At 42.5% G+C, this 14,517-nt stretch overlaps 3 protein-coding genes across 5 annotated transcripts in view; 2 read left to right on the forward strand and 1 right to left on the reverse strand.

Annotated features, from left to right (window-relative positions):
* rasgrf2a (Ras protein-specific guanine nucleotide-releasing factor 2a) overlaps nucleotides 1-3,473 on the forward strand; it is a 21,665-nt gene extending 18,192 nt beyond the window's left edge. For both annotated transcript variants that reach the window (XM_060038498.1, XM_060038499.1), the window contains 6 exons: nucleotides 244-328; nucleotides 446-643; nucleotides 913-992; nucleotides 1,101-1,218; nucleotides 1,411-1,479; nucleotides 2,219-3,473. In XM_060038498.1, the coding sequence (XP_059894481.1) occupies nucleotides 244-328; nucleotides 446-643; nucleotides 913-992; nucleotides 1,101-1,218; nucleotides 1,411-1,479; nucleotides 2,219-2,314 (646 nt within the window). In that variant the 3' untranslated portion in view covers nucleotides 2,315-3,473. The remainder of the gene's footprint in view (nucleotides 1-243; nucleotides 329-445; nucleotides 644-912; nucleotides 993-1,100; nucleotides 1,219-1,410; nucleotides 1,480-2,218) is intronic.
* A 417-nt stretch (nucleotides 3,474-3,890) lies between these two features.
* ckmt2a (creatine kinase, mitochondrial 2a (sarcomeric)) lies at nucleotides 3,891-10,706 on the forward strand. 2 transcript variants are annotated; one of them, XM_060038524.1, is made up of 10 exons: nucleotides 3,891-4,042; nucleotides 5,747-5,927; nucleotides 6,193-6,391; nucleotides 6,900-6,995; nucleotides 7,263-7,484; nucleotides 7,647-7,732; nucleotides 8,871-8,994; nucleotides 9,255-9,389; nucleotides 9,715-9,840; nucleotides 10,353-10,706. In XM_060038524.1, exons 2-10 carry the CDS (start codon nucleotides 5,782-5,784, stop codon nucleotides 10,470-10,472), a joined length of 1,254 nt encoding a protein of 417 aa, XP_059894507.1. In that variant the 5' UTR covers nucleotides 3,891-4,042; nucleotides 5,747-5,781; the 3' UTR covers nucleotides 10,473-10,706. The 2 variants fall into 2 exon arrangements, with proteins under 2 accessions (XP_059894507.1, XP_059894508.1); XM_060038525.1 differs by lacking the exon at nucleotides 7,647-7,732 and adding an exon at nucleotides 8,049-8,134.
* A 255-nt stretch (nucleotides 10,707-10,961) lies between these two features.
* LOC132447654 (ubiquitin-conjugating enzyme E2 L3-like) lies at nucleotides 10,962-13,660 on the reverse strand. Its single transcript, XM_060038558.1, has 4 exons — nucleotides 13,500-13,660; nucleotides 12,705-12,800; nucleotides 12,311-12,497; nucleotides 10,962-11,568 (listed from the first exon to the last, which is right to left on the reverse strand). The coding sequence occupies exons 1-4, from the start codon at nucleotides 13,524-13,526 to the stop codon at nucleotides 11,414-11,416; spliced, it is 465 nt and encodes a 154-aa protein (XP_059894541.1). The 5' UTR covers nucleotides 13,527-13,660; the 3' UTR covers nucleotides 10,962-11,413.
* Nucleotides 13,661-14,517: the final 857 nt, after the last annotated feature.

A 14,517-nucleotide genomic window follows, 5' to 3' on the forward strand; every position in this document is an offset into this window, starting at 1 on the left:
TAGTTGCCGTTCATGTTTGTTGTTGTTGTTTTGTTCTATATTCTAATATGTTTTCAACAACTGCCTGAGAGTCTAGTCGTTGGTCATGTGTTTGTTGTTTTCTAAATATGAACAACTACTGCCTGTAAGTCTAGCTGTGATTCATATTTGTTTTTGTTGTTTTGTTTTATAAATATGTCCAACTACCGCCATAAAGCCTGGTTGTTGTTCATGTTTGTTGTTGTTGTGTTTTGTATCATGCAGGGAGTTCCTCGGGCAGGGCTGGATGAAAGTGGACAAGACGGAGAGAACTCCGTACATCATGAAGACCAGCCAGCACTTCAACAACGTCAGTCCCCCAAAAACAAACCACAGCACACACTTCAGAGAGCAGGCACTCGTCCACAGACAGACGGACTCTCAGATCGTCCCCTTGGTTTCAATCCGCCCTGCTCTCCGTCTCCAGATGAGTAACCTGGTGGCGTCCCAGATCATGGCCAACGCCGACGTGGGCTCGCGGGCCGGCGCCATCGAGAAGTGGCTGGCGGTGGCGGACATCTGCCGCTGTCTGAACAACTACAACGGCGTGCTGGAGATCACCTCGGCCCTGAACCGCACCGCCATCTACAGGCTGAAGAAGACCTGGGCCAAAGTCTGCAGACAGGTGGGAGCCCAGCAGGGGATGGGGATAGAGCCCAGATGGCTCTTATTCACTGAGCGACCATCTTGGTTCTAAATCCTTTTAACCCCATGAACCGCGTTTGCTGCTTAACCGCGTTTGCTGCTCCTCGGTTTACAGACCGAGGAGTAGAAGGGAAGAAGAAGGAGAAAAAGAGTATCCTTCTTATAGTGAGACTATCAGAGGAATGTGTGATGAAATAAACGCTTCTTTAATTCATTGATTTTGCGGGCTGTGTTATTGTGTTCTTCCAGACTAAGTCCCTGATGGACAGGCTACAGAAAATTGTGTCGTCAGAAGGAAGATTCAAGAATCTGCGAGAGACCCTGAAAAAGTATGTGTAAATATCACCCGCCAAATGTTTGTTCAGAATGATATACTTATATTATGATTATTGATTTGATTCCTTGTTAAAAAAAAATATTTATAAAATGTGTTGCAGCTGTAACCCACCGTGTGTGCCATATTTGGGCATGTACCTCACCGACCTGGCGTTCATCGAGGAAGGGACCCCCAACTTCACCGCAGAGGGTCTGGTCAACTTCTCTAAGATGAGGATGGTAAACGTTCTACCAATCCCTGCTAAAGGTTTTAATACAGTCAAACACAGGCCGTGTTTCATGGATTCAACATAGCTGAACGTATAAATGTACAGGACAATCATTAATGCAGGACAATCTTTTTAAGGAACATGAAGTAATTCACAAACTATTGAATATATGATTTGTTGTATTTTCTCTCTCTTCCTCCAGATCTCCCACATTATCCGAGAGATTCGCCAGTTTCAGCAGGCCCCCTACAGGATAGAACACCAGACCAAGGTAAAGGGCCTGCTCCTTAATGACCTCTCTCTGTACTGTTCAGCCCCTACCTGCTCCTTAATGACCGTCTATGTACTGTCTAACCCCTACCTGCTCCTTAATGACCGTCTCTGTACTGTCTAACCCCTATCTGCTCCTTAATGACCTCTCTGTACTGTCTAACCCCTACCTGCTCCTTAATGACCGTCTATGTACTGTCTAACCCCTACCTGCTCCTTAATGACCGTCTCTGTACTGTCTAACCCCTATCTGCTCCTTAATGACCTCTCTCTGTACTGTCTAACCCCTACCTGCTCATTAATGACCTCTCTCTGTACTGTCTAACCCCTACCTGCTCCTTAATGACCATCTCTGTACTATCCAACCCTATCTGCTCCTTAATGACCGTCTCAGTACTGTCTAACCCCTACCTGCTACTTAATGACCTGTCTCTGTACCATCTAACCCCTTCCTGCTCCTTAGTGACCTGTCTTTGTGCTGTCCAACCCCTACCTGCTGCTTAATGACCTGTCTCTACTGTCTAACACCTATCTTCTCCTTAATGACCTGTATCTGAACCTGTATCTGAAACCTAGTTCTTATGCCATCTGAACTAAGTGCCGTTGGATGTTGTCTGATAATTAACTGAATATAAATCAAATTGGTCAAAAAACTGCAAGGAACGAAAGTTCCTTGCTTCCCATTGGCTCCTCGTGTCGTCCTTACAGTGTTCTCTCCGTCCTCTGTGGGGGCTCTCCAGGTCACTCAGTTCCTGCTGGACAAGAGCCTGGTGATGGACGAGGACACCCTGTACGAGCTGTCACTCAAGATGGAACCCCGGGTGGCACCCAGCTGACCGGCCACACACATGGAGAGATACACACACACACACACACACACACACACACACACACACACACACACACACACACACACACACACACACACACACACACACACACACACACACACACACACACACACACACACACATGGAGAGATACACACACACACACACACACACACACACACACACACACACACACACACACAGATATGCACACATACATGTGTTAATGCTCCCACACACACACACACACACATGCACAAACACACAAATGTACCTATACACACACATATATATACACATATACAGAAAATCACACACACTATGACAGCCGCCTCATGCCTGACCACTTATGCCTTCTCTTTGGAATATGCAACTTTAGTATTCTGCGATGCGAGACTAAGAAGAACAACGTCTTGTATGCCAAAATCGGTCCTATAGTTATCAGTATGACCTTCATTGTGAAGAAATATAACGCAAAATATATTTAGGATGTGTAGAAAATACACAGCTGCTTTTCCAAAAACTCAGGAGTATTTTTCTCATACATTTAAATTATTTCTCATCTCCGAGTTACTTACTTGATAATACTAGTAATACTACTTATTATGTAGCAGCGGTACTGTATTTAGAAGCACTTGTACTTTCCTGTTTTTTTCTACATAACTACCTGAAAATATGTAAAAAACAGCAACATTCTAGATATTCTATTTATGTGTGTCTGTGTGTGTGTTTCTGTGTGGAACAGGCCTTATAGGTCTCTTAATATGTATTCTAGCTATTATTTTATGAATAGATGATTGAGTTGAACTCACTTGTGTGTCAACCTTTTCAATAATCTCTGAATGAAATATGTAGAGAAAAACAAAATAAATAAAAGTCAACTGGTATAATTTGGGAATTTTAGATTTGTAATAATGTGAATAGATTTAGCCTGAATACAGTGTGTTTCTCATCTGTATTTTAGTCAACTTAAATAACATTTTGCTAAACTGTAGTACAGGAGTATTCCATTTAAAAGCACTGTTTTTGTACATCACCTACTTTGTTACAATGACTGTTACAGCCCCTTTTCCATGCAACTTCACTTACAGAATGTACAGAAATCCCCCTAATGTACATATATTTACACTTAAAGTGTTGTAAATAAAAACCCTCACATCAATTACATTTCTGAACGTGTTTGAGGTGTGCAAATCACAATCTATTACCAAATCTCTGGTGCTTAACAATATGCCAATTCAAACTTTCACAGTCATTACATAAAATAACAAGAACTGTAAAGCAGCACAGCAAGGCTTAGTATCCCAATATTGGTCAATCCCTTTTGAGTTGATCAGAGGACCTTGAAGCACTTTGTCTTACCTTCTAGCTTCACACAGTCCCCTGTTAAATGTCAGATGCACTATGGCAGTTGCTAAGATTAAAGTGTCATGGTGCCAACAAAACTGTCATATATGGTGGTGGGGGGGGGGAAGCTACAGAGCTGTAGAGGTAAGCAGCAAGGTCACCCTGGGAGGACAGGAAGGGATTGGGCCCAGGGGGGTCTCGCAGCCAAAGGCCAAATAGGATTGCACCGCTCCTCCGTATGGCTCTTGGTTTATACTGGGTCGTGTGTCTGGTATTGTGATTGGCCGCTGGGGCTTAATCCCCCCGTAGTGGGCGGGGCTTTCTATAGACACAAGGGAGATGCACTCTGGAGTCACTCAACCGGGGAGGAAACCAACTTGTGTCCAGGTAAGCCTCTCACTCTCTCCTCCCTTTTTATAAGGGTTTTTGAATGCTGAAATACTTCTAACTGTGTGTAAACTTAGTGCATCTCAATGCATGTGTGATTGAAACAGTTAGGTCATTTCAGTTGCATTTTATTTGAGTTTGCTTTATAATAACTTTCTTCCCCAGGCTAGACTTTTCTTAAATAGTTGTTCATGGTTAGTACATTTTAATGTTTCTGCTGTTTATGTAATAGAGGGAAAGGTTTGATCTGTCAAACAATGTTTCCATTGTGATTTTATCTGCATTGTTTCAAAAACAAAACACAGGGTCACATAGACAAAGACAGGTATGTAGTTTAGTCTTCAGATTGTATTAGTTCAAGGGCCATTCTTCTTCCTCTTGAATACAATTTGCATGTTGCAAAACATCTTGCAGTGATCAGTGATCAAAACGAAGGAGAAACCAGTTTACATTTAAAAGGGGGAAGTGTTAAAGTTGTCACTAAGTCCCTTGCATGTCCTTTATATCTGCTCACAGCAAGGCTGTCCGCTCAGCTGCGAAGGTCATGTGCTGGTGTAATGAGTATGGCTCATCCCAGGTCTGACAGAAGCATCTTGTTCTGGCTTAATCCCAAAGATTAGACCACGTAAGCCCCACTGGGTCACCTACTGCCCAGGGCTTAAGGGAAACACAGGTAAAGTCATCTAATATGACTTTGTTGAGTATTCAAAGAATGCAAATAATACAGGTTTAATTTCCTGGTATCACTTCATCAGTTTGATATATTTTTCTTACTTTTTCATTTCCCGTGGCACTGAGAAGGCTGCATTCCGTTTTGTCGCTCTGTGTTCTCTGTGGTCAGTGACGGGAGGGTTAGTCACCCTATGTGTGTCTATCTGTTTCCCCGGATCTGAATGTTACCCGAGAATATGCTAAAGGTGCTATGGCCCAGAATCCTGGCACCAGAACCATTGGGGGGGGGAGGGGTATTTATAACATGACCTGCGTTGACGAAAAGAACCGGTCACAAGACTGTGGAGTCGTTTTCCATTCCAGAAGATACACACCAGCAAGATAAATAAATTAAATTGAATGAACATTTCTGCCAGAATTTCAGAAGTGGACGCTGGGGACACTGTTGCACGTTTAGAAGTACGGTAACGACTGTGGCCTTTTGTAAGGACGTTCCCGGCGGGGGGGCTGGTTCGGGTCAGTGCTGGTTCAGCTCAGACCAGGGATTGACCAGACTGATGATGTCACAGCAGGGGTCGTGGCTATATTAAGAAACAGTTTAAAGGCCCGGCAGACTTTTCCATTTGATCTGTGATACACTGTGAAGGACGGGCCACTGTGCTAAAGGTCCACCAGACCTTAGTGTTGTGATCCTTATTTTGATCACATGCTAATAGGCTGCAATATGATACTTCACTTTTTTTCTTTATTTTTTTGACCAATAATTGATTTATGATCAGTGATTGTATGGAAGACAATTGGGTTAAAGCCATATGCATTTGCTTTAATGTATTTATCATTCTGTATTTCACCATGTAGGCTATACATCATGCATATTTAAAATATATGTATAATAAGCCATAGGCTAGAATTAATGATGTAGGCCTATATAGAAACATATACATAGGCCTACTATAAAGATAAGGTAACATTATTTGGGATCGTGACATTGTAGTGTTTAATTAATGTATTTTTTTTCTTTTGTTTCCAAAGAATTTATTAATTCGTGACATTTGCGAAGAACCAAAATGGCGAGCACATTCACCCGTATGATCGCCGGCCGTTACCCTGCCGCGCTCCTGGCGAGCCTTGGCGCGGGCACCGTGGCAGGTGGCCTCCTGCTGAGCGACAGCGCTCTGTTTGCAGAGGGAAAGAGGAGCCTGTACCCTCCCAGGTAACACCAGCACCACCTGCTGGTCATGTCACCATACTCATACAAATACCCACAATGTCGCTCGTAACATCAATTCAATTTAAAATGTATATTAAAATATGCCCTTAAACAGTTCCAGTCTCAAAGGGTCAACAGGCCATATATTTATGATAAATCAAAATGGCCGCCATCATATTTGTGAAGATTCATGATCTTATGATGATCGATATTGGATCGATATTATCGATATTGGATTCACAATATGAATCTGATCTCTCTCTCATAGCGCGGACTTCCCTGACCTGAGGAAGCACAGCAACTGCATGGCGGCGGCGTTGACGCCCGCCATCTACGCCCGGCTGCGGGACCAGGTGACCCCCCAGAACTGGACCCTTGACCAGTGCATCCAGACCGGGGTGGACAACCCGGGACACCCCTTCATCAAGACCGTGGGTGCAGTGGCCGGAGACGAGGAGAGCTATGAGGTAGCTAGCGGGTCCTATTTAATTCACTTTATTTTATTTGTATAGCCCTTAATCACCATTGCAGTCTCAGAGGGCTTAACAGGCCAAATATTTGTGACCCCCTCTGAGCCAAGCCCCCAAGACGGATAGAAAAAACACCCTCAAGGTTTAAGTTGGCTAGAGGAGAGTTGATCCCGGACACTTGACCTCCGCGTCCACACCTTTTTTAGCTGTGTGTGCAATCAATTATTGTTTTGTTTTTAATCCACCCCTTCACCTTCTTTTTAATATTTATTGCTGTGTAGTTAAGCACTTTCTACTGCAATTCTGCACCTAATATCAATTGATTGATAGCCCTACCAGTCGAAGGCTCTGGGTTTTCCTATCCTCTTGTTACCGGCAACTATATCTATATAAATAAATATAAACGTTTCCCTTGGTCAAAGCCCCAACATTATAATTGCATAATGCAATCAAGCGTTGCTTGAACGCTTATATATTTCATGTTTGATCCATCCTGTCCCTGCAGGTGTTTGCCGAGCTCTTCGACCCCATCATCAAAGACAGACACAACGGTTACGACCCCAGAACCATGAAGCACCCCACCGACCTAGATGCTTCCAAGGTGCCGTTTGTGAACAAATTCTCCATTCTCCATTGGGCCTTTAGTACCGATACTATAACAAGGGGGCACCACATAACAACACTGTAGCTTTGCAGAGAATGTATACTTTGCAAAAACACATTCTTTTTCGAGGATACTGCCACTATTACGTATCGATGTTGATTGGCAAGTTCAAATCCTAGCAACTGGCAGATCAATTATTAACTAGGGATGATACAAACAATGACATTATTGGCTCTTTTTGAACGCTCTCATTTTCATTGCCAGATCACCAACGGGGTGTTTGACGAGAAGTACGTGCTGTCGTCCCGCGTGCGCACCGGACGCAGCATCCGCGGGCTGAGCCTGCCTCCGGCGTGCTCGCGATCCGAGCGCCGCGAGGTGGAGCGCGTGGTAGTAACGGCGCTGGCCGGCCTGAAGGGGGAGCTGGCGGGTCGCTACTACGGCCTGGGAGACATGTCCGACAAGGAGCAGCAGCAGCTCATCGACGTGAGTAATTCACTCGTGGTCGGGAATCAGGGTTGGGTCGACGACATGTTATTCGCCTTTTTTGGCCAAGCGATTTGTTCATTCACACTTCATTCCGATCAACCAGTGTTTTCAACCCCTGTTCCCCTTCTTGTTCGACCCATGCCTGCCCCCCCATCTCAGGAGCACTTCTTGTTTGACAAGCCAGTGTCTCCCTTGCTCACCTCGGCCTTCATGGCCCGAGACTGGCCTGATGCCCGAGGCATCTGGTAAGGCCGCCAGTAATAGAACCATCCCCTACCTCTCTATCCCCTGGCTTCACCGACTAGTAGAAACCAACAGAACATGTACTTTCTTGAGTGGCCGCCTAACATCAGCAACACCCAGGGTCCCTCCCTCATCATACAACCCAAATCCTGTTTCTCCTTTAGATTTCTAGTTTCATGACCTTGAATCTTGCTGCACCAAACACACCTGTAGAATATTCATCCTCCCCAACATTGTATCCTTCCTACTTATGTCGCCTCACTTCCTTTACTGTATCCTTCCTCCCCCTTGATCGTGACCTATGAACCCCTCCCGTAGGACCACTTCCTGTTTGACAAGCCCGTCTCTCCCCTGTTGACGTGTGCCTTTATGGCACGAGACTGGCCAGACGCCAGGGGGATCTGGTAGGTTCTGTAGGGTCGCCCTCTTAGGTGTGCTGTGTTGCTATGGTTACCTCCAGCCACTAACCTCTTTGTTTCACCATGGTTACCTCTAACCACTAGGCTCTCTGCGTCCCAATAGTAACCTCTTGGCGCTAAACTTTTCTTTGTCACCATAGCAACCTCTTACCACTGACTTACAGGTTTCACCGTAGTCACCTTCTACCACTAACCTCTGCATTGCCTTAGTTACCTTGAATGACTAATCTCTATGTGTTGCCAATGCCATAGTTACTTTTTGACCATTATCTCAACTCGATTTTATTTTCGATGATGTGTAGAGTTACAGAGACATAACCCCTATGAAGTGTTGTTTAAATCATGAGGGAAATAATTTTCCCTTTTGTTAAGACGTATTCCAAAACAAAAATGTTCTCCTTTTGCTTTTGGTTCTTGGGTGCTTCACAGAGGCTATGTTCCAAATCTTTGTCTCCGATCTGAGCAGACTTTGTTGACGTTACAGTTGCATGGTCATATCTGTTGACGGTTTAGATTAACCCCCCTATGAACAAGAGCCAAATCAGATATGAATAGCTCATATTGCAATTGTTTGCATGTGTTTATGCTTAGACTGCTCACATGAAAGCTGGATCCAAAAATATCTCTGGATTCATCCAGACACTTCGGACTGCAGTGCCACCGCTGCATTATAGCACACTTTAGTAACATGAGGCTTTGTTGTATTTCGATCGATTCTCAGGCACAACCACGAGAAGAACTTCCTGATCTGGGTGAATGAGGAGGACCACACCAGGGTGATCTCCATGGAGAAGGGAGGCAACATGAAGCGGGTGTTTGAGAGATTCTGCACTGGACTGAAGCAGGTACAGCAGACCATAATACTCACTGTGTACCCTCACTCATAAACACAACTGTCCTGCTGAAATAGTTTGAACATATTGTAAATAATAATGTTATGAATATAAAGTGCTCTTGATAGTAATACTTATCATTGGCTGTGACCTTCTTTTAAATACAAATGCATTGTTTCACATGTTGGTTTACATAAGAATTGACTATATAACTAACAAACTGACTAGCTAGTAGTGTTGATGAACAAAAAGGCCCTTGCTCGGTTCCCCAGGTAGAGCAGCTGATCCACGAGAGAGGCTGGGAGTTCATGTGGAACGAGCGCCTGGGCTACATCCTGACCTGCCCCTCCAACCTGGGCACCGGCCTGCGGGCGGGGGTCCACGTCCGTCTGCCCATCCTGAGCAAGGTAGGCCCAAACACTAACCTACCCAGGAAAACACTGTGTGTTTAGAGACACACTGCCATCCAGAAGTATATAAACGTCTCAGCAAGGGTAGCTACATTTTATACACTGGCTTTTAATTGATGGTGGTGTTTCCAGCCAACTGTGTTATATTGTAATGTAATGTGTATATTGTTCACAGTATTCACCATCATTTATTATTTTTGTGTATAGCCCTTTGTAAACCTTGTGTTTAAAAAGTCCCAAATATTTAAATGGGATATTTGTTCACTCTTAAGTTTGAACCTTTAAATGGTTGTATGACGTTACGCTGATTCTCGCACCTCAGGACACACGCTTCTCCAAGATCCTGGAGAACTTGCGGCTGCAGAAGAGAGGCACAGGCGGCGTTGACACGGCCGCTACCGGAGACACCTTCGACATCTCTAACAACGACCGTCTGGGCAAATCAGAGGTACATGATGGGTACTCTCTTAAGGGCATCACAATACTGTTATATTACTTTATAATATTATGGCGAGAATATTGTCTTTACAAAGTCGAAATACATGCACATTCCTTTTCATTTAAGTTATTTGAAATTCAACATTTCAAGTAATACTGCTGTAGGTCATATTTTAGAGCGCCAGATTTTGAAACTAAACCCCCCCAAAAAGTCCCATCCCTCTTTCCCTAGGTTTCACCACCAATGATAAGTTTGTACTCCCGTGCCTGTGATTGACAGGAAAGATTCCCCCAACCAATCAGTGAAGAGAAGCCCTAATCTAATTGGTCATAAAATAGCCAGGAGCTAGCTATAATCATCCTCGCGAGTAGCTGACAGATGGCTATGGCTTTTCTTACAAATCACAATAGCTTTTTTTTTTTTTATCTACAGCACCTTTAACGTTGTCCTGTCACTGTAGGCCTATATTTATTGTGAAGGTTTCATACCCCTAACCTGATCATTGGTTTGTGTGTGCACAGGTTGAGCTTGTTCAGCAGCTGGTGGATGGCGTCAACTACCTGATTGACTGCGAAAAGAAACTAGAAAAGGGCCAGGATATTAAAGTCCCTTTCCCCGTTGCTCAGTTTAAGAAGTATTGAATTGGCACTCAATGACTTATACTTGAGCATTTCAAGTCCTGTCATGCTAGTAGCCGCTGTAGCAATAAAAAGGCCTTCCCAAGTTTCACATCTCGTTCCATAGTAATTTCTGTATCTGCCCTATACAGCAAATCAGAACCTGTTTCAAAGATATAATATGTGGTTAGTTGGATGCTTCTACCTCAAATTATGCTTGTTACTGTTTAGTTTAGCTCAATAAATATTTCAATGTTTTGGGATCTTGCTTTTTTTGCTTCTGCACTGCTCGGATTATTTCGTAGTTAGTTAAAATTTAATAAAAAAATTACTTTAACCTAGCCACAAATGTTCTTTGATAGTGTCAAATTGTACTTTTGTAAATAGTTTTTGGATTCCCGAAATGAGTCGAGGAATACGTTCATTAATGAAAATCAGTTTTGTCAATTTATTTTAGGGTTAGGGTTTATTTAATTTTTACATTAAAAAAAATTATTCTCAGTAACAAACCTAAAGATTCAAATGTATTTATTTAAATGTAATTTAATGTCATTTTCTTTTACCAGGTAAAGTGCAACAAAACCAAAATAGACATCAGTAGAAAAACCGATGAGGAACACTATTAAATTAAGCCCACTCCAGAAAAAAGATTATCCGTAGTTCTGTACATATCGGTTACCAAAGCCCACACTAAAAACACTGTTGAATGTTACAAATAACCACACGCTGACGGCTAAACAAAGGGCTCTCGTGAAACACCATAAAGTCCTGCTTTTATGGCAAAATGAAACCGAAACATCATTTCCCCAAACGTTACAACAATGAACTTCTGCAAGGACAGGATATCCGTTCTTGGCATCTACGGCCACCCAGAGACATAACAAAGCTCTTTGTATTTTTTGTGTTTTTTATAGTCTTTCAGAATGAGACTGAATAAAGACTGCCGGGGAAGAGTCCCTGCGCCCCTAGTATATCGGCCGCTTCTCGCCGTGTTTCCTCGTGAACTCGTCTGCGTTCTTCAGGAACTTCTTCCGGTCCTTCACGTATTCCTCCGCCAGGTCAGCTCGGAGGGGGTGCTCCGGCTGGGGGTTGTTCACCAGGTCTGTGAGGGACTGGATCACTGGGGGAGCAATGGCAAAAACTATTTAAGCAAAAAGAATAGTGATATTGGGCTGAGGTAGATGGTCATTACTTTCGATAACATTGGAAAAAGTCTAAATCGTTTTTTTCTCTCCGTTACCAAGGCGGAAAGGAATAGAGGGAAGCCAGCCTGCTGCCTTACCTCCCACACAAAAAATGAAACGCCTTCAAACAGAAAGGGAAAGCTATTGCATGATAAACACCTAATATTTGTAGAGACTATTACAGTTCGATACCAACTAGGCAAAAATATGAATCACTGCATAGAAGGTGAATGGAAAAACACTGCAGATCAGGTGAAACCTGAGCACGGGACTCTGTAGTAATAGTTGTAGGGCTTGTAGATCAGAATCATAATGGGATTTTTGGTAGGCAATGTGTTGTCCAAAGAAAAAGGGAAAATATAGACTAACGGAATCTGATGTACTTTTTTTGCCATGTCTTAAGATGAGAAAACACTGGCAGTTTCAAACTGTCACCCCATGATGACAAATTAGTTTACAATGAATTACCACCAATAACATCCTATGTTTTCATAGGAATACAATCTGACATCAAAGTACAAGCCAAGTAATTGTATTAACCATTGCTACTCATTACTGACTCCAGAAAAAGAAAAACATAGCTACCAAGATATTTACCCATACAAATCTTCCTAAAAAAAGTGAATTATGCGCCCTACTTTAATGATAACTAAAAGTGATTAAGAAAAAAAAGGACACCTTGGTGGGTCTTAGTGGCCGGTTTCCAGTTCTCTGAGGTGATGATGGGAAGGCACACTTGGCCCTTTTCGTCGATGTTGGGGTGGTAAATCTTGGTCTTGAACGTAATCTTCGGCGGCTTGAACGGATACTCCACAGGGAAGAGGATGTCGATACGAAAAGCGCCCTTGTCGTACGGAGGGTTTTCCTTGGTGGGGGGAAACGGTAGGCGGGGTTAACATTTTGATTAGATCGGACTGATCCACCCCATTTGAGATTAGAATCGTAAGCAAAGGTTTACTAAATACAGCTTTTGAACAATAGACAGAATCCTACATCATTAACATGAACAAATTAACACGATAATAAACAAAATAAATCGAATCTACCCTTAAAAGGGTATATAAACGCTTACAGGGACGATGAGCCATTGCCAGTTCAAAATATTCGTGTCATCCACTTGAACGTTCTGGGCGTTTTTGGCATCAGAGTTGAGTATTTCCTCAAGTTCCTGGATTAAAACACATAACAAGATGAGTCGTTATATTGTACATGATGTCCTCGGTTGCAACACAATCCACCCCTTCACATCGCTCCTGCGGGCTAAATCCTTGGCGTCGCCACACATCCCATAAGTTCGAAGTTATAGGATCTGCTGCTGAAATTTCGCAACAAACATGCGCTATTTCCGTTTCACTGATATACATCAGTATGCATTTATATACTCTACTTACCCCCGAATACATTGTACTAAACATTTCAATTCGACGGGCACGATGTAAACCACTTCAGCCTCCCAATAAAAACGTATCAACATGTAGGAACGCTTACGTTGGGAAAAGAGCCGACGAAGTCAACCTATCACCATTACATCGTATAAATTACGAAACGAATTCCCTTCTTATCACAAAGTGCAGCGTTATTGTATACTTGGCCCATACTTAACGGCACTATATTAAGCCTCAGTCGGTTAGCCCTCCATGGGTTAGCCTGTTACCAATTAGCTTCTAGCTAAGCTAACCTAAGCTAAGCTAAGGAAATAGTCGACGCTAGCTAACGACAGCCGACGACTAATAACCCCAAAACTATCCGTCTATTTCCTCTTCCACATGCCTACTTTTGTTCCCAAACAAATCCTATCAAAGTATACGTTCACATAAAGGAAAGAATCGTAATTTAAATCGGTGAATAACGCCCGCTTTCGCTTTACCCTTTGTAGCCTCTTGCTCGCCGCCATAGCGAAAGTGTTGCCTGCCAGCAGATCGTCGGGTACTTGGACGGACCGGGTCACCAGCGGAACATCAGACGAGGAGGGTCAGTAGGAGCAGCGTGCCGCCAGGGGCTTTGAGGCCATGTTAAATGCACTAAGTGCGCATGTGCGATCATTCTAACTAAAATATATATTAATGGTTAAAATCGTACTTAACAGTATATAATACCAATTTAAGTTAACAATATATATATATATATATATATATATATATATATATATATATATATATATATATATATATATATATATATATATATATATATATATATATATATATATATATATATATATATATCCGCTTGTGACCGTCCCCGACTAGTATAATTGAATTAAAGCCATTTAAAAAAAAAAGTGTGTAGAATGGGATGGTGCTATACATTCAAATCAAATATATGCCATTTATTAAAAAAAAAACATGTATCGGTTGAAACAAAGGTGGATAAAGAAAAATATGATGATTATATAGGGTTAGGGTTATTATGGTTAGAATGATTCGGACTTACTTATATATTAATGTGTTAACAAGGAACAATAATTGCATGTTACAATAGACGGGCCATTACAAATAAATCAGATTTCTTTATCAAGTAAGCCTATGCCACTTTTCAAGCTGCTGTAGCAGCTTTTTGGCACCAGATGGCCAAATTGCGATCACGAGTGACCTACATCATAATTATTTTTCTTACGGATTGAACTTCAAACTGACATATTGGTGTCCGCTGATCGCAATATCTATGCATTACAAAAATAATGCACTATTCAATATTCAAATGGTTTGTAGGTGGTCAGCTGATGATGATAGTGATTTCAGTACAATTACTTAGGGCCCATATATTGGTGACCCTTTAATTTTCACCTTTCTCAGCAGGTCATGGTCAAATTGTAATAACTGTCAAAGTCATTACCTGTTAACTGCCATACACTCAAACCACACTAAGTTGAGTCTTCAGGTCAG

Source organism: Gadus macrocephalus, chromosome 19, assembly GCF_031168955.1.
Source record: "Gadus macrocephalus chromosome 19, ASM3116895v1".
Taxonomy (NCBI): Eukaryota; Metazoa; Chordata; class Actinopteri; order Gadiformes; family Gadidae; genus Gadus; species Gadus macrocephalus.